The following is a 22,944-nucleotide window of genomic DNA, read 5'->3' on the forward strand; positions in this document are numbered from 1 at the left end:
CTGAAGTAAGATGTCTCGTGTTAAAGCTAAAAAACCTTCATTATGTACCTGTGAACTACTGACAAAAGAGATTATTAGTAAATCTCTCTCTATACTAAGAGCAGTTGTAACCTCTTGCTATGGCCCTTCTGGTAGACTGAAGCAACTGCACAATGGTGTTGGAGGTTCTGTTTGTACAACATCATCATCATCATTGTTGTTCAGTAACCTTTCTGTCACCCATCCTATATTAAAGATTTTGACCACCTCTGTGCAAAATCATGTATCACGTTTTAGTGACTGTGGCTTATTCACAGCCATTCTCTGCTTTAACTTAGTTGAACATTTTCAGAGATTAAACTTGTCGACTGCTACTGTCATTAAAATAAGTAAGCATCTTTTGAGTCTCTGCACTGACTATCTCAACTCTGAGTCCTGTGGCTGCCGAATCTCTGTAGATTTTAGCAATATGAAGACTCTCTTATGTTTGGTACAAAGCATATTAACAAGCAAGCCTGCTTGCCTGCTCAACAAAAAAGAAACTGATCATATCAGTACTTTGATTCTGAAGGCATTTTTGCTTACAATTCCAGAAAAGGCTAAAGACCATGCTGTTTTGGGGAAAAGTATAATCGTGCCTTTAAAAGATGAAAGAGTTATGAATTCTGCTGTATTGCCTGGAATAGTCATTGAAATGCCAGAAGTTCAATTGATAAGGAAGTTTCCTATCAAAAAATTACCATCAGATGCCCTCAAGGTGGCACTCTTTTGTATGTCTATGTCTGGAGATATTTCTGAACCTGGAGAAGGAACACTAGTGATCAGTTACGGAGTTTCTCTTGAAAGTGCAGTCTTGGACCAGTTGCTTAACTTGGGAAATCGGCTCATTACTGATCATGTTGATATTGTTGTGTGCCAAAAAGTTATACATCCAGCTTTGAAGCAGTACTTCCATCAGCATCACATTATTACCATAGACAGAGTTGGAATATCTCTGATGGAGCCCCTGTGTGAAATGACAGGTAATATTGAGCCAGAATTTTTTTTTTTAATTTACGATTTTCCCATTTGGGGTATATCCACTGTTGGTATATCTTGCAATTGTCCATATGGTAGATAAGTACATAGTCTAGTCTATAGCAAAGGTTTTTTCACATCAGCTTCTCTCAGACACTAAGTGAATAGTAACTCAGAAGCAGTAAAGAGATAGAAAGCAAAATGTACCCTCTCTCTCCCCCCCTTCTCCTTCCTCCTACCCTCCACTATTTCACATACATACATATGTGTGTGTGTGTGTGTGCATGTGTATACACACTTTGTATCCCTAGGATTTAACATAGTTCCTAGCACATAGTAAGTACTTAATGCTTTTTGAATGGCATTTCAAGTTTTGTCCTAAACATAATATTGGAACTTTTAAAGCATTTGTTTGTACACATAGAGTGCTAGTTTGCCAAGTCCACATTGTCAGAGTTGGCCCATTGGGTGTATAGATCATTGAAAAAGCTAACATTCCCATAATAATTCATAATTTATTGCATGGTTTTATCAGCTTTGTTGGAACTAAGCTATGAAGTAGGACTCTTTTTTTTCCCCATAATTTCTCAAAACTCCCTTTTCATTTTAACACTTACACTTCATGGAATACCTAGGTGATGGTAACTTGAGCAGATGCCTAAAAGGTGGTCCTGGATGTCCATTGAGGAATTCATTATCTTGCTAAAGCCATTTCCGTCTCCACACTTAACTATTTCTGTTGAGAACATCAACATAACTTTAAGTGACCTGGGTTTCTATACTTAGTGTCATCATTAACTCTTCCTTCTCCTTTGCCACCCATATCTAGTCAGTTGCCAAGTCTTATTAATTCCAGATCCACAGCATCCCTTGTATCTCTCCAGTCATGTTGCCATCACTCTACTCCTTCATTGATTACCTCTTACTTAGACAGTTACACAAGTTTTCCAGATATATTGCCACATTCTTTGTTCCTCCTATTCATCAACCCAGCTGCCAAAATAATTCTAAAGCACAAGTGTAATCATGCCTTCACCCCTACTCAAGAACTTTTATGGCTCCCTATTGCCTACAAGATTAGATAAAACGAATTAGCCTGGTATTTAAAACCTTTCACAGCCTGGCTGCAGTCTGCCTTTATAGGCTTTAGTATTCCTCTCATGCATTTTTTAATTCTAGCTCTAGCCAGACTAGCCTACTGACTAGTCTGTATGCAAATTCAGCGTTGAATCTGCTGCCTCAGCCTTTTGAGAGTCTCTTCCCATTCCTTTAATACACCTTCCACTACCTTCACCTCTTCAGATTTCTCATTTCCTTCCAGGCTTTGGTCATTTGTCAATACCTATAATAAAGGCAATCAGTTGAATGTCCTAATGCTAGGAAGCAAATTTTACCTAAAAGGTACTGCTGAGATTTAGTGGATAAGAACCTATGACTATGTTATGGCTCTGGGTAGGTGTTCCTTAGTCTAAAAAAACTTAAAGAGATATGAAAGGGCAAGGGAATTAGTAGCATTGTATACTAAGAAGATATAATCATGAGGAAATCCATAGATGGGGGTGGGGGGAAGTAGGGGATGGTGGAGAACATATGGGTATAGATCAATGAAGAAACAGAAGCAATTTTTGTCATCAGAGTATTACAGACTACCTGGACAGAATGGAAATAAAGGTGCTCAAGAAACAAGTCATGATAAAATAGTTATGTGGGATTTCATTTATTCAGATCTATGCCAAATATAGAACTGCTAATAACTTTATTAGCCTTACTGATAATCTTATCTTTCAGAAGGTGGTGGAACCAACAAGAGGAAATTCCATTCTGAATCTGCTTCTAATTGTGGGAGTAGAGATACAGGAACCTTACAGGGAAGGTGAACACTCCCTCCTAGAATTTGAGATAGAAAGAGGAAAGTCAGACATAGTCTAACATATGCAAACTCGATTTTTTTTTCAAGAGCAGATTAAAATGGGTCAATTAGTTAATGAATATTCATGAAGTACTCACTGAGTACTAGGCAATGTGCTAAGTACTGGGGATAAAAACAAGGCAAAAGATAGTCCTCAAGAAGCTTACAACCTAATGGGGGAGACAACATGCCAACAAATATATTCAAAATGAGCTGTATATATAAGATTAATAGGAGTAGTTAAAAGAGGGAAGGCACTAGAATTAAAAGGGGTTGGGGAAGTCTTCCTATAGAAAATGGGATTTTAATTGGGACTTAAAGGAAACCAGTAGTCAAAAAGCAGGAAAGGGAAAGCATTCTAGGCATGGGGGACAGCCAGTAAAATGCCCAGACCCTAGAGATGGAATATCTTGTTCATGGGACATTCAGAGTCCAGAGTCAGTGGATTAAAAGAATACATTTCAAGGAATAAGGTATAAGAAAAATGGGAAGGTAGTAGGGGGCTAGATTATAAAGGGACTTTGAATGCTAAGCAGGGCATTTTATATTTGTTCCTGGAGACAATAGGAAGCCATTGGAGCTTAGTGAGTTGGGGCCAAAGGATGACATGATCAGATCTGTGTTTTAGGAAAATCACTTTAGGGGCAGCATGAAGGATGGATCGGAGGGGGGAAAGACATGAGGAAGACAGACCCACCAGCTATTTCAGTAATCGAGATGTGAAGTGATAAGGGCATGCGCTAGAGGGTCAGAGGAAAGAACAGGCATATTTGAGAGATGTTGCAAAGGTGAAACTGATATGTCTTGTAACATCTTGGATATGGGAGATGGGAAATAGTGAGAATCCATTATGACTCTTAGGTTGTGAGCCTGAAGGATGGTGTTGTCTTTTACAGTAATAGGGAAGGTAGGAGGAGGAAAGGGTTTAGGGAGAAAGATAATGCATTCCAGGGGCAGCTAGGTGGCACAGTGGATAGAGCTCCGGCCTTGGAGTCGGAGGACCTGAGTTCAAATGTGGCCTGAGACCAGACATTTGACACTTACTAGCTGTGTGACCCTTGCCTCACCAAAAAAAAAAAAAAGATGAGTTCCATTTTGGACATAATGAGTTTTAAGATGTCTACATCCAGTTTGAGATGTCTGAAAGGCAGTTGGAGATGTGAGATTGAAGGTCAGCAGAGATATTGAGATAGGAAAGGTAAATTTGAGAATCATCAGCACAGAGATGGCAGTTAAATCCATGACAGTTGACGAGATCACCTAGTGAAATAATATGGAGGGAAAAGAGGGCCCAAGACAGAACCCTAAGGACATCTATGGTTAGAGTGCATGATCTAGAGGATCAGAGGATGCAGAGGAAGCCTAGGTAGGATACCGAGGCCCAATATTGTGAAGGAATAGCCACTCCAATAGGGATGAATACACTTGCAAGAAGGAAATTGAGATATAAAGGTAAACTGAGGCAGCATGGTATCAATTGGTCCAGCAAGGCCACTGGACTTGGAATTAAAAGGACTTGGATTCAGATCCTTCCCCAGACACTTAATAGTTGTGTGTCGCTGTATAACTCACTTGACTGCTTTATACTTCTATTTTTTCATCTGAAAAATGGCTTGGTAGAATGTACTAGATGATCTCGAAGCACTCTTTTGTCTCTGAGTCTATGTATGGTGTTATGAAACAGTTATAAGAAGGAAAAATGAGTTGTCTGAAGAGACTGATATGTATGCATCAGAAACACCAAGCAAGTCAAATTTTCAGGAGAGAATCATATAAGGAATGCTAAGGCTCAGAATGAGCTGAAGCTAGCAAGACAAACCAAAGACAAGTTTTGTTTTGTTTGAAGTTGTGTTGGGATAAGAAAATCAAGGAAGGGCTAGAATGATGACTCCAGAGAAGGCAAGTTGTTCACTTCTTACTTGATTTCTGTTTACTATGCCAAGGAGAACTACCCTTGTTCTGAAAGGGAGAACAGAAATAACTGAAAATGGGTACCCAAGATAAGTAAGAATATAGTGAGAGAGCACTTAGCTGTCCTTGATGAATTCCAATCACTTGGCCCAGGTTAATTTGAATACTGAAAGAACTGGTAGGTATAATTGCTGAGCCACTATTAATGATAGTTGAAAGAACATGGAAAATGGGAGAGGCACTATAATACTAGAAAAGAGAATATATCCTGAGTTTCAATAAAGAGTTCACAGTCATTAGTTGCTGGGTCAGTGTGTTTTCTTGACTTTGATTTCTGGGGAAATTTTGAATAGGTCAACAAAGAAGATAGTTAATGATCCTCTGAAAAGAAATCCAAAGATTTAGCATGGCTTCATTGAAAACAGGTCAGACTTAACAGTTTCTTTTGTGGCATGGCTACTAAACTGGTAGATCTGAAAATGCTATAGTCATAGTTAACTATAGACATCACCTAGCACTATGCCTGGCACATAGTGGTAAATTAATAAATGCCTATTTAATTGATTTATCTAGATTTTAACAAAGTAATATAGTATCTCATACTAATATTGTTGAAAAGATAGAAGAATGGAAGTTACAGAGTATGACAGCTAGATGGTTGATTGGCCAGTTGAATGGCCAGATGCAGTACTCTTTAATGACTTAAAGATGGTAAGAGAATGAATTCAGTTTTGGAAATGTTGAATTAAAATTATTCATGGAACATCCAGTTTAAAATATCAAATAGGCAATTGGAGATGCATGACTGGAGTTCAGAAGAGAAAGGGGGCAGCTAGGTGGCGCAGTGGATAGAGCACCAGCCCTGGATTCAAGAGGACCTGAGTTCAAATCCGGCCTTAGACACAACACTGAAGTAACTGTGTAACCCTGGGCAAGTCACTTAACCCCATTGCCTAGGCAAAAAAAAAAAAGGAGAGAGAGAAATTAGGGCTAGATTAAAAAAAATTGGAATCATCTGCATAGAGATGATAGATCCATAGGAGCTGATGAGATTGCCAAGCAAGATAGTATAGAGGAGGGCCCTGGATAGAGCCTTGGGGGCCCCCAGGTTTAGGAGGTACAATCTATATGAAGATTTAGCAAAGGACATTGAGAAGGAGAAGTCAGACAATTAGGAGGGAGTAGCACTAGGAGAGAGCAGAGCTATGAAAAACTAGCAAGAAGAGAGTATCAAGGAGAAGAGGAGGTCAAAAAGGATTTGCATTGAGAAAAGACCATTTCTCAAATAAGAGATCAATTGTAAGAGCAGTTTCTGTTGACTGATAGAAGCCAGATGACAGAGTTAGGAAGAGAGTTGAAATGAAAGGAAGGAGAGACACCAATTGTACATAGTCTTCCCAAGAAATATAGCCACAAAAGGAAGGGAGAGCTATAATATATTAGCTAGCAGGAAAGGATGGATCAAATGAAGGGTTTGTTTGTTTGTTTTAGGAAGGGGAAACATGGGCATGTCTTTAGGCTCTAGAGACGTGGCCAGTAGACAGGGAGAGATTTAAAGTTTATTGAAAAAGTGGGGATGATAAAGGAGACAATTTGATGGATAAGCCAGAATGGAATAGTTTCGCTTGTGTTCATGTGAGATGAGTGAAAGAGATAGTGCCAGAAAGCAGTTGAGTGAAGTAAGATGAGGGAGAAGAGGAGCTGTCAGCAAATAGCTCTGTTTTTTCAGTGAAATATGAGACAAGGTTCTCAGCTTGAGAGGGTGGGAGGAGGTTTGAGAAGGGATGAAAAGATTGGGAAGAGCTACTGTTCCAAGTGGGAATAGTGAATCAATTAGGAAAATTTACCTTGCTGCAGAGAGAGCCCAGTTGAGGTTGCAGAACAAATTTGTAGTGGACTCAGCACAGATTTGTGATTTTCCCTAACTTTGTACAGCAGCACATGAATAGAAATAGATTTCACTAATTGATCATTAGCCCAAGTTTGGTTGTAACAATTTATAGCAGTTTTTAACTCTTCCCAAAATTTTGCTGGGTCTTCTCTAATCTTTGGAAATATTTGTCAAATTATTAAAGTTATGTAACTGTACAAAAAGGTGTGAACAGTAACAATTGTCTTCAGTGGGGTTCCAACCTGGGATTTGGTATAGGAGATTCAGGAAATGGGTTGCAGCTTCCTGAGGGTTTTCAGTCAACTCTTCATGACCCCACTTAGGGTTTTCTCGGCAGAGATTCTGGAGTGGTTTGCCATTTCCTTGTCCAGCTCATTTTACAGATAAGGAGACTGAGGCAAGCAGGGTTAAGTAACTTAACTGAGGGTCACAAAGATGAGGCTTCCTGACTTCAACTCCAGCACTCTATCCACTGTGCCATGTAGCTGCCCCTTCCTGAGGGTGGAAGTTGTAGAGTTGAGAATTTGATTAAGGAGAGGAAAGAAAGCTCTAATGGTTTTTGGGGGGGATTTAGGGAAAAGGAAGAAAAGAGATATTGGAGAAGTGGAGAACTGTCTACATGGCTCTTTTTAAAAAATTAATTATTTTATTCTAATTTAAACACCAAAAAAAAAAAACCCAAACACCATATATGTAAAATGAATGAAAGCCTGTCAAGATTGTATAGGAAACTGAATCTCTATTCCACACTGCTTTTTAAAAAAAGTATATTATGGATACTTATAAAAGTATATTATAGATACAGTATGTTATAGGTCTATGTCAAACAATGGCCTTCTCTAATGTGGGGTGGGGAAGGAGGGAGAGAATTTAGAACTTAAAATGTAACAACAAAAAAAAAGATTAAATTAAAAAACAACTCAATGTCAGAGTCTCCAATCCTGTCATCTAAAGTGGAAAAATACAAACTCAAAGACAAAAAATCAAGGCCTATTTCATGGGGCCACCTATCAGCCTTAGAAGAGAAAAGGCCTAAAGCCTTTCCCCATACAGAAAAGGCATCAAACCAAGAAAGAGTAGCCAAAGATGATGTGGCCCAAAAGAATGGCCAAAACTAACCAAGGACTTTGGACGGCACCTCCAGTTCACGTTTTGGCAACAAATCCAAAAAGACTTCGGACTATGTATGTCTACATATGCTTAAGTCTCTCCAAGGCACTTCCATTATAACTGCATTCCAATAAAAAATATTTTTCATTAAGAATATTAGTTGAAGATATTTGGATGGTACTCCTAATTCTGATGGCAATATGGGTGGAGATATGTTCCACTGTTTAAAGTAATTTCTGTGGATTATCTTTGGTCAGAATTATTTACTGTTGTAATTTTATGTTTAAAATATCTTACCTTAAAAATAAGTAAAATTACCTTGTCCAGCTTGACTGTGCTTCTGAATAATAATAATAATAATAATAGCTAGGATTTATATAATGCTTTAAAGTTTACAAATATTATTTTATCTTCATAACAACCATGGGAAAATGATATTATCCCCCTTTTACAGATGAGGAAACTGAGGTGGACAGTAGATAAGTGACATGCCCAAAGTCAGACAGCTAGTAAATGTTGGAGACTGCATTTGAATTCAGGTCTTCCTGATTCCCTCTCTAGCACTACCATTTTTGCATTTTTGCCACCTACCTGCCCATACTGAACTTCCTTCTATTTTCTTATGTGACCTACTTTAAATGTTTTAGTGGCCCTCCTTTTTTTTTTTCTTTCTCTTTTTCTTTTTTTTTTTGCTATCACTACTGCTAACCACCTACCCACCAACCCCCAGTTAAAAACAGAAAGAAAACAAATCAAAATCCTTGTAGTAAACAAGCATAGTCAATCCAAAGGAATCCACACAGTGACCATGTCCAAAGATGTATGTATGTCTTTTCCTATACCTTGAGTCTGTCACTTCTCTATCAGGAGGTGAATAATGTGCTTCTGTCTAAGTCCTTTAGAGATGCAATTAGTTTTTGCTTTGATCAATGTTTTTAGGTCTTTAAAAGTTGTTTTGCTTTACAATTTTGACATTGTATAAATTGTTTTGGTTCCTTCACTCTGCATTTTGTATAAGTTCATTTTTTATCAGGATTTTATGTAACCATCTCTTTTGTCATTTCATACAATATAATAATATTTCATTACATTTATAACATGATTTATTCAGCTATTCCCCAACTGATAGCCATCCATCTCTTTTATTTCCAGTTGTTTGCTTTTTCCTTTTAATCCTCCTTCATGATCAGGAAGTTTGTTTGCTTGTGACTGTTCCTTCCTTTGTATTATCCTCCCTTTTAATCTACCTTTTAATGACAAACTAAGTAGTTTGTAGACAACACAAGGGCGATTTAGAGACAATGAGGATCTGCTGAAGCATTTTGCACAGGAAAGTAACATGGTTAAACCCATGCCTAAGTATGATTGAGAATGTCAGATGGGGAAAGCATTGAATAACAATACAAAACATTAAATTGGATGTTATTTTAAAAGACAATAAAAGATTATTTGCCAACATTGCTGTTATTTCTATGTTAGCTTATATCATTGACTCAAAGGTCAAAAATTAATACCACTTGAATAGAAATAGCAACATTGTCATACTAATGCTTAAGGAAAATAATTTTTCAGATGTGTGTAGGATGTATTGGAGAAAGGAGAAATTTAAGGCAGGGAGACCATTTAGTAGGCTTTTGGTAGTATTCCAATAGGTAAGTGATGGGGGCCTGAACTAGGGTGGAGTGTCTATGTGAATAGAAGAGCTGTTGTGAAGGTAAAATCAAGACTTGACAACTAATTGGATATGTAGAATGGAGGGGGGAGAGAGGAGTTGAGAATTACAAACTGGGTGATTAGGAGTATAGCTGTTCATTGGAAAGAAATAGGGATGTTTGGAAAAGGGGTGGTTTTAAGGGAAAAAATAATGAGTTCTAATTTGGACATGTTCCATTCAAGATATATGTGACACATCCGATTTCAAATGTCAAGTGGCAGTTAGTGAAGCAGAGGAGTTAAGCAGCAAGACTAGTGTTGGATGTATACAAGTGAGAGTCATACACATAGAAATTATAATTGAACCCATGGGACCCTATGAGGTCACGAAGAGTGTGTTCAGAGAGAAGAGAATAGGACGTTCCTTGGTGAGAATATATAGTAAGGAGGCACATAATGGGTGACGTGGATGATAATTCAGCAAAGGAAAATGAGAACTGGTCAGTAGGATAAAAAGAGAGCCGAGAATGCTGTAATTAAAAAAAAACCCAACAACTCATTATGTTTCCAGGAAGAAATAGCCAGTAGAATCAAGTGCTATAGAGAGTTTATAAGGATAAAATTGTCTTAAAATTATCTTCCTAATGATGTACATTTTATATTGATTTTTCTACTTTAAAAATATGGTTAATTCTTTAAAAGTTTGGGAACCATATTTATTAATTGTATTCGGTTTAAAATACAAAATGTTCCTTCATGCCTTTCTGAGATTATTTCCTATTTTCCTACATGAGCTGTGTTCCTGCCTCGCTGAACTATTAGCTGTTCCTTGAACCTGACCTTTTGACTCTTGCCTCTGTATACACACAATTCCCTATCCCTGAAATGTACTCCCTCCTCAGTTTTGTCTAAAGGGTTCATCCTAAAGGATTCAGCTTAGGTGCCTTCTTCTCTGTGAAGCTTTCTATGATTCTCCATTTATTAGCATTCTCTTATTCAATTTAATTTGTATTTACTTAACTGTATGTTGTATCTTTCCAGTAGAATGTATGCTCCTTGAGTTAGGAACTGTTTTCATTTTTGTCTTTTTGTCTTCTTTGGATGGAGTTGAACTGACGCTTACTACTGTCCAATGAATAACTTTAAAAAAAGATTACTAAGAAAAATTATAATGTATACATAGTATGACCATGGAATGGAACAAAACTAATTGCCCCTCAAAAGCTCCATGAATACCATACTCCAACCAGCTGAGCTAATTGAAAGTAAAAGTCGTAACTCAAACAAGAACGTGAGGGGAACACAGAATCATAGATTTATACCTGGAAAGTCCAGAAGTCACCTAACACAACCCCATCATTTTACAGGTGAGGAATTTGAGGCCCAAAGAGTAGAAATTACTTGTTCAAGGTCACAGACAAACCAAGTAACAAAGCTGATACTTGAACCAAGACTTCTGACTCTAAATCCATCCCTTTCCCTCTATGCCTCTCTGCCTTGTCCCTATTAAAAATCTCTCTCAGTAAAATCAGTCATCAAATTCAGATCCCCAAAGGAACTCATCTTATCAACAATTTATTAGCCTGCTTTTACTTATGTGAGCCATCCAGTCCAATGTCCACCAAAATCATGAATCCTTTCTATAGCATTCTTAATAAATATAACAAAATTGCATTCTTTTATAAATAGTATATAATTCAGACTTAATTCATAGTGACACTTCCTTCCCCACTTTCCCTTTAAACAAATACATGAAATGTTAGTATAATTGTGTCTTTTATAAAACCAGCTTCATGTTTAGTTCACTTGTGAGAAAAATGTCTCAATTTAAAATGTTTTGTTGAACAGGTGCACAAACTATTGGATCCCTGAGTTTTATCTCACCTACAAGTTATGGATATGTAAAGGATTTATGCTCTACAAACTTTGGTTCAAAACACTACTTTCACTTAATTCCTAATGATTCAACTGTCTGCAGTTTGCTTCTCTGTAACAGAAATGAGACTGCCTGGAATGAGCTGAAGGTGGGTCAAGAGTCTTGAATTCCCCATCTGAGCATAGAATTTAAATAGGGAAATAATATGGGCACTATGGTGTTTTTATCCTTAGATGAACTGTTCTTCACAATGTTATCAGTTGTCATCAACTAATACAAGTCCATTCAATTGTATCATTGCTTTGCATGAGGCTTTAATTTTCTTTGTTATCACAAGGTTACTGAGAATCAGTCCAGTGAAGTGGATAGAGAACTGCCCTTAGAGCCAAGGGGTCCTCAATTCAAATCCTGCCTCTGATACATATTAGCTATGTGTCACCTACTCTCTAAAGATGATAATTTGCAGAGAAGATGCTGCTCTGCATTGGCAGCAAGAGGTTCCTCATCCAGGGGTTCTCTGTGCCAATGAAAACACAGATCCAGTCTCCATTCCTCTCCCTTCTTCAAGGTTGTGGCTGTATCTTCTCAAAAGGAATCTGATCCATATTTTCTGTAGAATACTGTTGTCCAGAAGAGTCTAGTCCAGTTACAGAAGTATCACTAATACTTTGGTTTCTAAACTATTTGAAACCATCCTGTTTTAAGCCTATTTGTATATAATACTAATTGACATTTAAAAAACTATTTAAAAATTACAGAGTACTTTCCTCACAATAACCTTGTGAAGTAGGTAGTACAAGTATTACACTCACTTTACAGAAGAGGAAACTGAGGCTCAGAGCCTATGAAAGACTTGTCTGTACTAACACAGGTATTCAGCACGAGAGACAGGATTCAAACCCAGACCTCTTGACTCCAAGAACAGGTCCCTTTCTACTGTACCATGTTACTTATCATGAAAGAGATGAGTATTCTAGTACCCTAAAGCATGTGTAGACAGCTTCTGTTACTTGTTGGCCAAAACCATTTCCGTTGGCATTTGAACCATGCCAATGCTTATTCTTGTTCCTTGAAAATTACAGTTGGATAAGTGAGTCTGTCATGTGTTCCTTTGAAAGTTTTTTGGTTCGGGTTTGTTTTTATTTTTTCCTCTTTTTGGGAGTGATGGCAACTTCTGACTTTGGTGGATACATTTCTGTTTTTCAGCTTGCATGTCAAACAGCACTGCATGTCTTACAGTTAACAATCAGGAAGCCTTTGGCTTTGCTGGGAGGTGGCTGTACTGAAACTCACTTGGCCTCCTTTATAAGACATAAGGTAAGTAAGCCTTAACTCATCTTGTGAGATTAGCCACATTTATACTAGCTTTACATTTTTTATATTGTGGGTTCAATTTCAACCCCTTCAAGAGTAAGTTTCTCAATTAGCTGGATTACAGTACACAGTACTCCTTTTTAGTGAATAACCAAATCACTTTGGTGGGTTCTCCATACAAGCCCCTTTAAACAACATGCTATTGTAGGAAGAACATTGTATTGGGAGTTTTAAGACCTAGATTTGAATCCCACCTTCTGCTTCCTTCTCTTGTGATTTTGAACAAATCCCTGAGCTTTTCTGAATCCTAGTTTTTTCATTGTGGTGGTTAGATTGGATCATAGGATCGTAGATTTAGAATGTGAAGGGATCTTGGAGGACATTAAGTCCTCGCCCCTCATTTTACAGGTGAAAAACCTTAAGCCCCGAGAAATGACTTATCCAGGTCCACATCAGAATTGGAACCCAAGTCTTCCTAACTCTTTTCCAGTATTCTATGATTCAATATATCTCGCTGCCTTAATAGATAATACTAGCGAAGCAAAGAAGAGATACTGTGGCCTGTTACGGACATTTCACAAATCCATTTAAAATAAAAAAGTGGTTATTAAGTCCTTACACATTTAATGCTGATATCTAATTCATAAATCATACATTTAGAACTTGAAGAGACCTCAGAGATCACGTCATCTAGCCTTCTTACAGATGAAGAAAACAAGGCTCAGAGATGCAGTGTCATTTGACCAGGGTCATATGTTAGGAAGTCACAAACCTGAGTTAGTAAGTCATTTCAGTTCCAGTGTTTTTCTCCATCATACCATGTAGCCTTCCTAGGATGGCTCTGTGCCACATTACAGCGATTCATCTGGTTGCCATTACAACTTCTGTGGCCCCTATTCCCCAAGTTAACACTTAACCGAGGTGATTCTAATTGCAATTTTCAATGAATAAGAATCAGTTACTCTTCTCCCAGAGACCAAAGTGGTATAAAGGATAGTATGCCCCCCAGTGCTGATGGAAATGCTTATACACTTGCAAACATATAAATCTTTGAAGGAAATTTCATTTTGTAAAAGCTAATGGATATTAAGTGATTAAATGGAACTATGGAACAAATGGGGAGGACATGGCTGATGGGGGCTCAAGTGCCTAGCGGTAGGGAAAGTAGACACTACTCTCCAAACCCCAAGGCTTACCCCTTGGAACCTTGAAGGGCAGAGAGAGCCAGAAGACCCTGACTGTACTGGGCCAATTCCTATAGTGAAACCAACATCAGTATCTGTAAACCCTTTGGCGTTTCAGCTGTGTCAGTGTATGTGCAACGGTGTTGGAGGTATCCTTGGGATCCAGCATGACCAAGAACTGCTAATTTAGATTTTGTTAGCACTTTGCCAAGTACTTAAAATTACAATCATTAATTATGAGACATGCTTAGTGACACATCACAAGAATAATGAAACATCTTTTGAATCCCGGTATAGTTAATATTATATATATGTGATTTTATTATGATTCCTTAAACACTGGTAATATAAATGATACACATAACTGTTAACCAAAATATCTAATTAACCAAGAAACAAAATCCTTGACAATGTTAAGAGTTGTGTGATTATCTAATTTAAGGGATATCTATACTATTCATTTGGAAATGGATCCAGGAGAGTTCAGATGTTTCTTCTATGTCTGCTATTCAATCTTAGGTCAGCCATAATATTTCTTGAGAGACTACTGTGTGCAGAGATATCCATGAGATGTTTTAGAGGGAGGGGAAAATATTAAAGTCATGAATCTTTAAATTCCCAATCTGATGGAGAAAATATAAGAAACTATAAGAGTTTTTACCAACAAAGTATAAAATGAATATAAATTAACATACTGAATGGAATCTGATGTATTTGAAACAACTATATTCAAATAAGATGAGTCAGTGGTAGCTTTTTGTAGGAAGTATATTAATTATGCCACATGTTGAAATCAGAAAAAGATCTTCAGGTAAAGGCTAGATAACCATGTGTTTGGTGTGTTTTCCCTTGTTCAGGAACATATAGACTAGATGGCCTCTACGATCCCTTCCAACTCCAAAAGTCAGTGTTTATGTGACTGGGAATCACATTTCTCCATCTAAAAGTAATCTTCCCCTCATATTTCTCTTAGCTTTTCCCCTAAACCTCTTCCCTGCTTTTATTATATTCTCTCTTAAATCATAGTTACTGGTATACATGACTTTTTCCTTTCTAGTAATTTGTAAGCTCTTTTATTTCATGATACAGCTCCACCCTCCTCCATCAGAATTCAGGCTGCTGGAGACCAGGGAGTGTTTGATTTATCTATTTCTGTCTCTAGCACTTAGCACATTGCTACGCATATAGTAGGCACTCAATAAATCCTTCACTTCCATTAATTCATTCTTGTCTATCTTTGTTCCCATAGGGCTTAGCATATATTTTTAAAAATTGAGGGCCATGTTATCACTGTGGACATTTTCTTCCACTATTGTAGATGCATCCATACCTTTTTATCCTGTGTATTTATTGCTCATTTTTATCCATAAATTTTCCAAGGAGCATCTATTTGATGCGTTTCTCTACATCTTTTTACATTTCATGGATACCATGGCAATACTTGGGCTATCCAACTGTTACCCCTTGTTCTCAGTGTATGATCAGCTCACCTCTCTTTCCTAAGCATGTGTGTCCTTGATATTTTTCATCAACAACTTGCTTGTAAAAAGTGGCATAATATGTTGTTGCAGCCTCCATATGTCCTCTCATTCCCTTTTCATTGCCTTTTGAATCTCCTGCCATTTGATTCATTTAAGATCATTGCAGTCTAGGAACTGTAGCCATATAATATCACCAGAGAAATATTAGTATTTAAGATATGTATTTTTCAATGTCAGTGAACAGTTTGAGGTAATTGAAAGCTCTATTCAACTTCCCAAATTTGACCCATCTTAATTAATTTATTTTTAATTCTGGAATCTGGTCATTTTCCATCTGCATATTTATCCCAGCTCTACAGAAGGATGGCCTGACTCAACCACCTGCATGTCATAATCTGGGCAACATGCATTTTTCATCCATTTGGTTTTTTCCTCTTTGGTTTGCTAGGCTGATGTCTTATGAGAGACTAAATCTCTTTTTAAATTTAAAAAAAAATAATCTTATTATGAATTTTAAAATATCAGCAAACATTTTAATATGCAAAGAGAAACAAAAAAGGGAATTTCACATTAAACTATGAACCTCTGTTATGTACAGTTTCTCTTTTTTTTTGCCATGCTTTTTGTTTTGTTTTTATATAATTCAGATATAATGTGGTAGTTCCAACATGGCCCTGTTTTTCTTTTTCTCTTTGTGAATATCCTCCTGCCCTCTTCAATTTCCATTTTTAATGATTTGTTGACATACTTCTTGTTTTCTTCCTTTTTTTGGTATCACTATCACTACTCTTCCCTCCCCCCCCAAAAAAAATGAAAAATGAACACACACACATCCTTTGTAACAAATAAATATAGTCATACAACACAAAACCACATATTGGCTATGTCTGAAAATGTATGACTCTAAATATCAATGAAAAAACTTATGTAATGTTTAGGGCACTAGAACAGTAAGCATAGAGGCATCTGATATTCTCTGTATTACTAAATCAATTGTATTAGTGTGAAGATATAATTTACTATAGCAATAACCTATTAAAACTTGCTCATCCCTTTTCATATTTTCAGGTATACCTTTGAAATGTGTACAGACCACACTCATAAAGATTACAAAATCTTGGTTGTTACTGTTTTTAGTGGTAATAACCTTGCAAGATATTTTCCATTCTTTTAGGAATCTTTCCTTGAAAATTGATCCCTGCATATTTTTAAAATTTTGCCACCTGTTCCAACTCAGATTTCTTCTTTATGCATATGGTAAAAAATAATTTAAGAATTAAAGTGAAAATTAAATAGAGATAGGGATAGGAACTGGACCTATGATTTCATTGATATAAAGAGCTTCCAGGTGAGGAAGTACTTCATACCAATCCAAGTCAGCACTTTTTCTACAACTTTTAGTCTTAAAGAGTTGCCTAGAGCAATAAGTGAATAAGTGATTTGCCCAGGGTCACTCAGCAAATATGTGTCAGAGGTAGTACTTGAACTAAGTCATTCTTGTCTCCCAGAACTGTTTTCTGTAAATATGCCCCTCAGTTTTTACTTTTAAACTATGAAGTCTTGGGGGTTCAGTTTTGGGTAAATCATTGCACTTACTTAAAAGTATTTATCAGGGCAAAAGCATTCACATTACCCTTTTGGAATTTCGTCATATATCTGAAAAACATATTATTGTGACATGCTGTCTTTTTTCTGTGAAGATACCACTTTTGGCAAGGATAAGTGAATTTTATTTTTGTCCAGTGACAGTGATAAATCTTCACTAACCCATCTCCACTCTTGCATTCAGGACCCTTAGCTAGTGATCAGTGCATGAGATGGCTGATCACAGTTATGTGCTACGTGGGTTCCATTACCATGGAACAAAACTGTTATAGCCTTACCCACACAGCTCTCTTAGTAATGTATTTCAGCCAGTTGGGTTAATTGATAGCAGAAGTTACTTTATTGAGATTTTCAACAGAAATACTCAACAATTTTTGAAAAAATTACAAGACTGGTCAATCTTTTAAAAGTTATTTAACTGCATGTATCACTTTGCAATGCCTTTATTTTGTTTCAGGGTATCAATGTTCCAGAATGCATTCTCAAAGTCAATGACTGTACCCAAACAGAATATAAAATAGTTACTAATGCATTTTGCAATGCACTACAGTCTATTGCTTGCTCTCTAGAGCATGATAAAGGTAAAATTCTTACCGATAGGAAGTATGGACACTTTTGGTCAATTCCACCAGATTTTCCCTCAAATGTGAAATGGCAGGATTTGGTTTCAGAATGTGGTTGTGGACTCTATGGTAACCAGGAAGAACTAAACTGGTGCCTCTTACAAGACATTCATTCTTTTGCTCCGCAAAACTCTTCTATCCAGCAAGCCACAAACTCCACTGGCCATCTGACTTTGGACTGTTTTACTGCAAAGCTTCATGGCCTACAAGTTGCTGTGGAGACGGCCAGTTTGATTTTAGATCTGTCATACATCATTGAAGATAAAAACTGATCTGAATTTAAAGTGCATTTTGAAAAATATGTTTATGGGAAAAAAGGCTCAAGTAGAAAAATTATTGAACATAGTCACTCTCAAAGGCTTAACTTTTTTTACCCTTTTGTGTACATTTTATGAACTCATTTGACTTGGACATTTAAAGTGAACAAAATTATAACTTAAGTGGAGGTATTTACCTAACAGTAAGCCTATAAAGTATTGTTAAAGGTACTTTAATAACTACGTAAAGTTAGTGGCTACTGTACAATATTTTATTTTTTTCTGAACATTTCCTTATTTAGATTTATCTTTCAATAAATATGAAATTAAAAAAACATTGCTTTTTTCTCATTCCAGTTTTGACGTGAGTATTACAGATATGCATCATTTATTACTAATTCTGTACATTTAAAATATTAAATTTACCCCAAGCAATAATATTCTTATCCAATCTAAAAAATATGAAATCTGTCCGTACTGAGTAGTGTGTTCAGATATCAGTTAGCTGAGAATAAGTACATGGAGTTGGTAACTTTAATGCAAGATCATATTTGACTACATAGCTGTTTTGTATCACAGTTTTCACTCTTGGAAAATCTGTAATGATGAGCAGATGTTGGAAAGAGTAGTTGTGTGCAGTCACTCAAAGATTAGCTTCAGGTGAAACAATTTTTTTTTAATACCTTAGGATTTAGAGTAGGAGGAGTGACTGAAACAATGACAGAAATACAGGAAGGAAATAGAAAATTGACATTCCTGTGGGACTTGAAAAAGGAACATAAAAAAGTTAAAAATTATATTGTGAAAGAATATAAGAAAAAAATTGTTGAATAGTTTTAATATAAAGAAACTTTGATTATATGACCTGGAGTACAAACAGAAGTGCTGATATTTCACAAAGAATGTAAGAAAAGGGAGTTGTCAGCAGTTGAGTGCCAGGTGGAAGAAGAACACTGAATCCACTGAATAGTTAGAAGATATAGTCTATTTTCATCTGTGACATATTAAAGTATAGGGAAACATTTTATAATCTTGGTCAAGTGTTTGTATTCACAAAAACTTAAAGATCAAATTCCTAGTTGTGAATAAATGGGATTGAATTTTAAAATGCGTCCTTCCCGGATTCCCATAACTAAAAAAAAAAAATTGGCTTTGGGCCACAAGCAGAGTAAAGAGAGAATAAAAGTACTCACAGAAATGCTTTTGATCTCCACAAATTGCCATTATGTTTATTGAAAAATTAGCTAAGCTTAGAGGTTTCACAAAATGCTTCTCTAAAGTTTTGCCCCTTTTACTATCAAAAGTTAAAAGAGAAAGGAGGGAAGATAGTTTTCCAAAAAGTAGTTCTTTAAGGTTGTCACAAGTGAAAAAATTCCCGTAAAAGATCATTTTAGTGCTTGACAGCTTATTTTTGCATCTTCACTGTTCTTCCAATGAAGATGAACTTCAAAGTGGAAACAAAGGAACAATGTTCTTTCTCCCCCAAATTTTGTGTTTCTCAAACAACCTGTGTAGAGGCAAGGCATTTTGGGATCACTTTTAGAAAAAGTAGTAGTGTCATTTTAAATAATATGAATTACCATGCTGCAGTCCACTTTGCCCAGTATTCTGTTGCCATTAACAAGCTCCAGGGAATTCCCAGGGGCAAATAATGATTGCCTTCCTTAAAACCAGGTTTGTGAATGGTAGTGAAATTAAGGACTGGATATTGGATGAGAAGGAATATCAGATATGAAAACAAGAAAACTTGATTTCTACAAGCAAGGAATAAGAGAACAAAAGACAAGAGAAAACCAGAAAGTTACAAGATATTATTGAACAATGTACTGAGGAGGATATGATAGCATTAGAGGCAGCATTCCAATCATTGAGCCAAAAGGAAGGCCTACTGAGACTGAAATCTTATTCATCAAAAGCTGGTAGGGTATAGCAACAGCCTCTGGGGGCTCTGAAATAAATTAAAATCACCATATTTTACAGGCATATGCCCAACCTAATGTCCTAAATTGGCTCTTAGATAACAGTGTTGGATAAAACAGGATTACAGAGGGCAGTTAATTTCAAAGAGCGATCTTATAAATTATTGCCACCAGCTGAACAGTACTACAAAGAAACTTCATGATTTCATGGTGGAATTTAGTCATAATTTTATTGTGATTAGTCACAATAAATAAAAATTACATTAGTCAAGATAGTCTTGTGCAGAGTATGTTTATACTATATTCATCTAATATTTCTGCTTGTGATTTGTAATAAAGAATCTTTTCATGTTGGACTTGATAAATTGTTAGCCATTTGAGAATGCCATGCTTCCCCCCGACCCATATGCTTAAATTGTCCATTGCTAAAATCATTTGTTGTCAGATTACTCTTAGGTTCATTTAATTTATATAATCAAGATAATAGTGCTCCACAAGGTAGGAAAAAAAAATACAAGACTTAATAAATATGATGCATACTACCTAAAACATCACAAATGCTATCATCTTTAGTAATCTTAGGGGGGTAAAAGAGCTGTTCTTTGGAGAATTCTTAAAGTTAAAACAAAATCACATTGTTTGATGACACATTGATATTATCGTTAGAGAGTATTATATATATAAAATATGGTTACATAATCATTGTAGTTCCTTGGGAGGAGTCCAATTAGTTAAGCTAATCATTTCAGATAAATATGATCTCTGGAGAAATCGTCAAGGAGACTAAACATCTCATACAGAACAGTATTTCAGCTGTCAAAATATGCTTATCTCTAGCCCTAGTGAAAAGGGATCATTTTAAACATCTGATATCTTGGGTAATTTTTTCAAGTAGTAAAATATTTCCATTTACTGCCTATGTTATTCCATAATTCATTTATATTCTTTCCTCCATGCTACATCTTCCAAACTCAGTAGTGTTTAAACCTCATTGTTTGTCATTGTTTTCAAAGAGTACCATGACATCAGGAAGGTGATGTCATGACTTGCAAGTGAATTGAGTTTAAGTGAGGCAGGGCTGCACAAAGTCACCAGCCTTACTCCCTCCTCCAGAGCCATCTAGGTCCAAAGGCAAAATATAGACCAGGGTGACTGGAGATGGCCCTGGATGCAGTGTTTAAGAAGAAAGATTACAGTTAGCCTATATTCTCATATTAGATCTAACAAACTTTTCATTTAGGGTTTTGAAGGGAAGAGAAAACATTTATGGTGTACTATTAAATTAAGAATGCATCTTGAGTAGACTTACTTATTTCCTCTTGGTATGTTAAAGGAACAGATATATTTTTAAAGAGGCATAACATTATTTTTAATATAACTGAATTAAAGAAGTGTTAAAACATTAATTTTCAAAATTGTTAAATTCACACTTAAATGTGTGGTGTGTTTCCTTCAGGTCTTATTTTTTGTGTTAGTATCTTTATATTTGGCAAAACAATGATCTGAAATGTACTAGAAAGTGCTTAGATTAGAATCCTTTTGAAACAGTTTATATACAGAAGCAGAAAATGGTATTTTCTTTGCAAAATGAAGGTTTTGCATTGCTATTGATATCCCACTCCAGGCCAACTACAAACATTATCTAATGGATTTGACAGTTTTTTAAAACTTATACTATCTTGCCCTATGGATACACATATGGATCCCCTTTCTTGTATGTTAGATCGTCACCAAAAGAGAAATATTCTCAGGTTTTATAGAATTTCCCGGTGTCAGATTTTACTGTCAAGTCATTTCAAACCTATATTGCTATCTCCTTTGGATGTCAAATTGCTGCAACTAAAGATTGTTAGTCTTTCATAATGATAACAGAGAGGATGCAGTAAATATGTGAAACCTATAATCCTTATTTTTTTTTAGCAGTGCTTATAACTTACTTTATTTTGCCTTTTATTTCCTAATACTTCTCACCTGTTTTATCTACTAGGTAGATTGAGCAAAACTTCAGGTACTCACATTTTTATTGTATTTTCTTTGCTTATTGAAATGTATTAACTGAATCTTAATTCTTTAAGTAAAAAATGATTCCTTTGTTGCCTTTTCTAAGTCCAGAGAAATGATAGTGGAAATGATGAAGGAAATCTGATTTTAAAAATATGGGTAAAGCAGAGCCTCAGAGTTGTGGGATTCTGCTTGAAAGAGACAAATATGTTGAGCCATTAGTTTAACTTTGAAGTCCTCTTGTGGGACTAGGAATTTAGGTTAAAGTGGGCATAATCTTGCTATTCTCCTGAGCACTAAATGTAATTGGGTTGTTTATGAATTCTCTCTGAATGATTCATCCAACTAAAAAAAGATTAGTATACTACACTACACTTTACATCTATCCATCAGAGAAATTTATGAAGACTATAAATTCAAATGGATGGTTTCAAGTGAGTTCCTTTTTTTTTTTTTAGTTAAAAGAAAAGAAGGGAGGGGGGTGGATTTTTGTAAGCAAACAACTTGTCCTTAATGGCGTTTCAATACCTTGTACAAAGCCACTGTTTTTAATTTTTGTGCTGTAGTCTATTTATTTTATGTATGTAACACATGAATGAGTAACTCCAATATGTTTCTATCTTCATCTTATAATATTAAGTAGTAAAACCTTGAAAAAGGTCAGCTGTCAAATTCAAGGACTTTTTTGTATTGAATATAATAAAACTGAAATTTCTATCACCTTGCAGAATTATCAGCAAAATTGTTTTATATTCCTTTATATTCCACTAATGAGTTTATTTTATATACCATCCTTATTATGTGATGTAATCTTTGCAGAAAACTATAGTCTGAATAATAGAAATCTTAGTCTTTGAACTTCCTTTCAGATTCTCCTTTTGCTTTTGTCTTGGTCAACATAAGAGAAGATGTTTTGTTTATTTGTTTTTTTAAACATTCTTTACCACAAAATAAAACTGAGTTATTCATGTGAATTAATTTGGCTTCCCATGTTTTCTTTATGTTTGCATGCATTATGAAGTAATGCATTGTTGATCTAAGTAATAAGACTCTCCTGTGTAACTTATTTCAAAACTTGTAGTTAAACCTGAAACATTTTACAGATTGTTCTCTGACACAGAATTTTTATTTCAGACAACCAAGTAAATCAACATTTTTAATTTATGAGCCAGAGTATCACAATTGATAGCATCTTCTGTTCCTCATGTTAGCAT

At 35.9% G+C, this 22,944-nt stretch overlaps 1 protein-coding gene across 1 annotated transcript; it reads left to right on the forward strand.

The window, feature by feature from the left end:
- Positions 1–10: 10 nt before the first annotated feature.
- Positions 11–22,708, forward strand: MKKS (MKKS centrosomal shuttling protein). The gene is made up of 4 exons (XM_020985994.2): positions 11–1,001; positions 11,319–11,494; positions 12,553–12,663; positions 17,388–22,708. The coding sequence occupies exons 1-4, from the start codon at positions 11–13 to the stop codon at positions 17,823–17,825; spliced, it is 1,716 nt and encodes a 571-aa protein (XP_020841653.1). The 3' UTR covers positions 17,826–22,708.
- Positions 22,709–22,944: the final 236 nt, after the last annotated feature.

Source organism: Phascolarctos cinereus, unplaced genomic scaffold (genome assembly GCF_003287225.1).
Source record: "Phascolarctos cinereus isolate Bilbo 61053 unplaced genomic scaffold, phaCin_HiC Scaffold_2;HRSCAF=192, whole genome shotgun sequence".
Lineage (NCBI taxonomy): Eukaryota > Metazoa > Chordata > Mammalia > Diprotodontia > Phascolarctidae > Phascolarctos > Phascolarctos cinereus.

Bases quoted from the DNA above. Each gene is read 5' to 3' on its own strand.
- MKKS (XM_020985994.2), top strand. From the start codon at position 11: ATGTCTCGTGTTAAAGCTAAAAAACCTTCATTATGTACCTGTGAACTA. The intron at 1,002-11,318 runs GTAATATTGAGC...TTTGTTGAACAG, and splicing joins GCCCCTGTGTGAAATGACAG to GTGCACAAACTATTGGATCC. The intron at 12,664-17,387 runs GTAAGTAAGCCT...ATTTTGTTTCAG, and splicing joins CCTCCTTTATAAGACATAAG to GGTATCAATGTTCCAGAATG.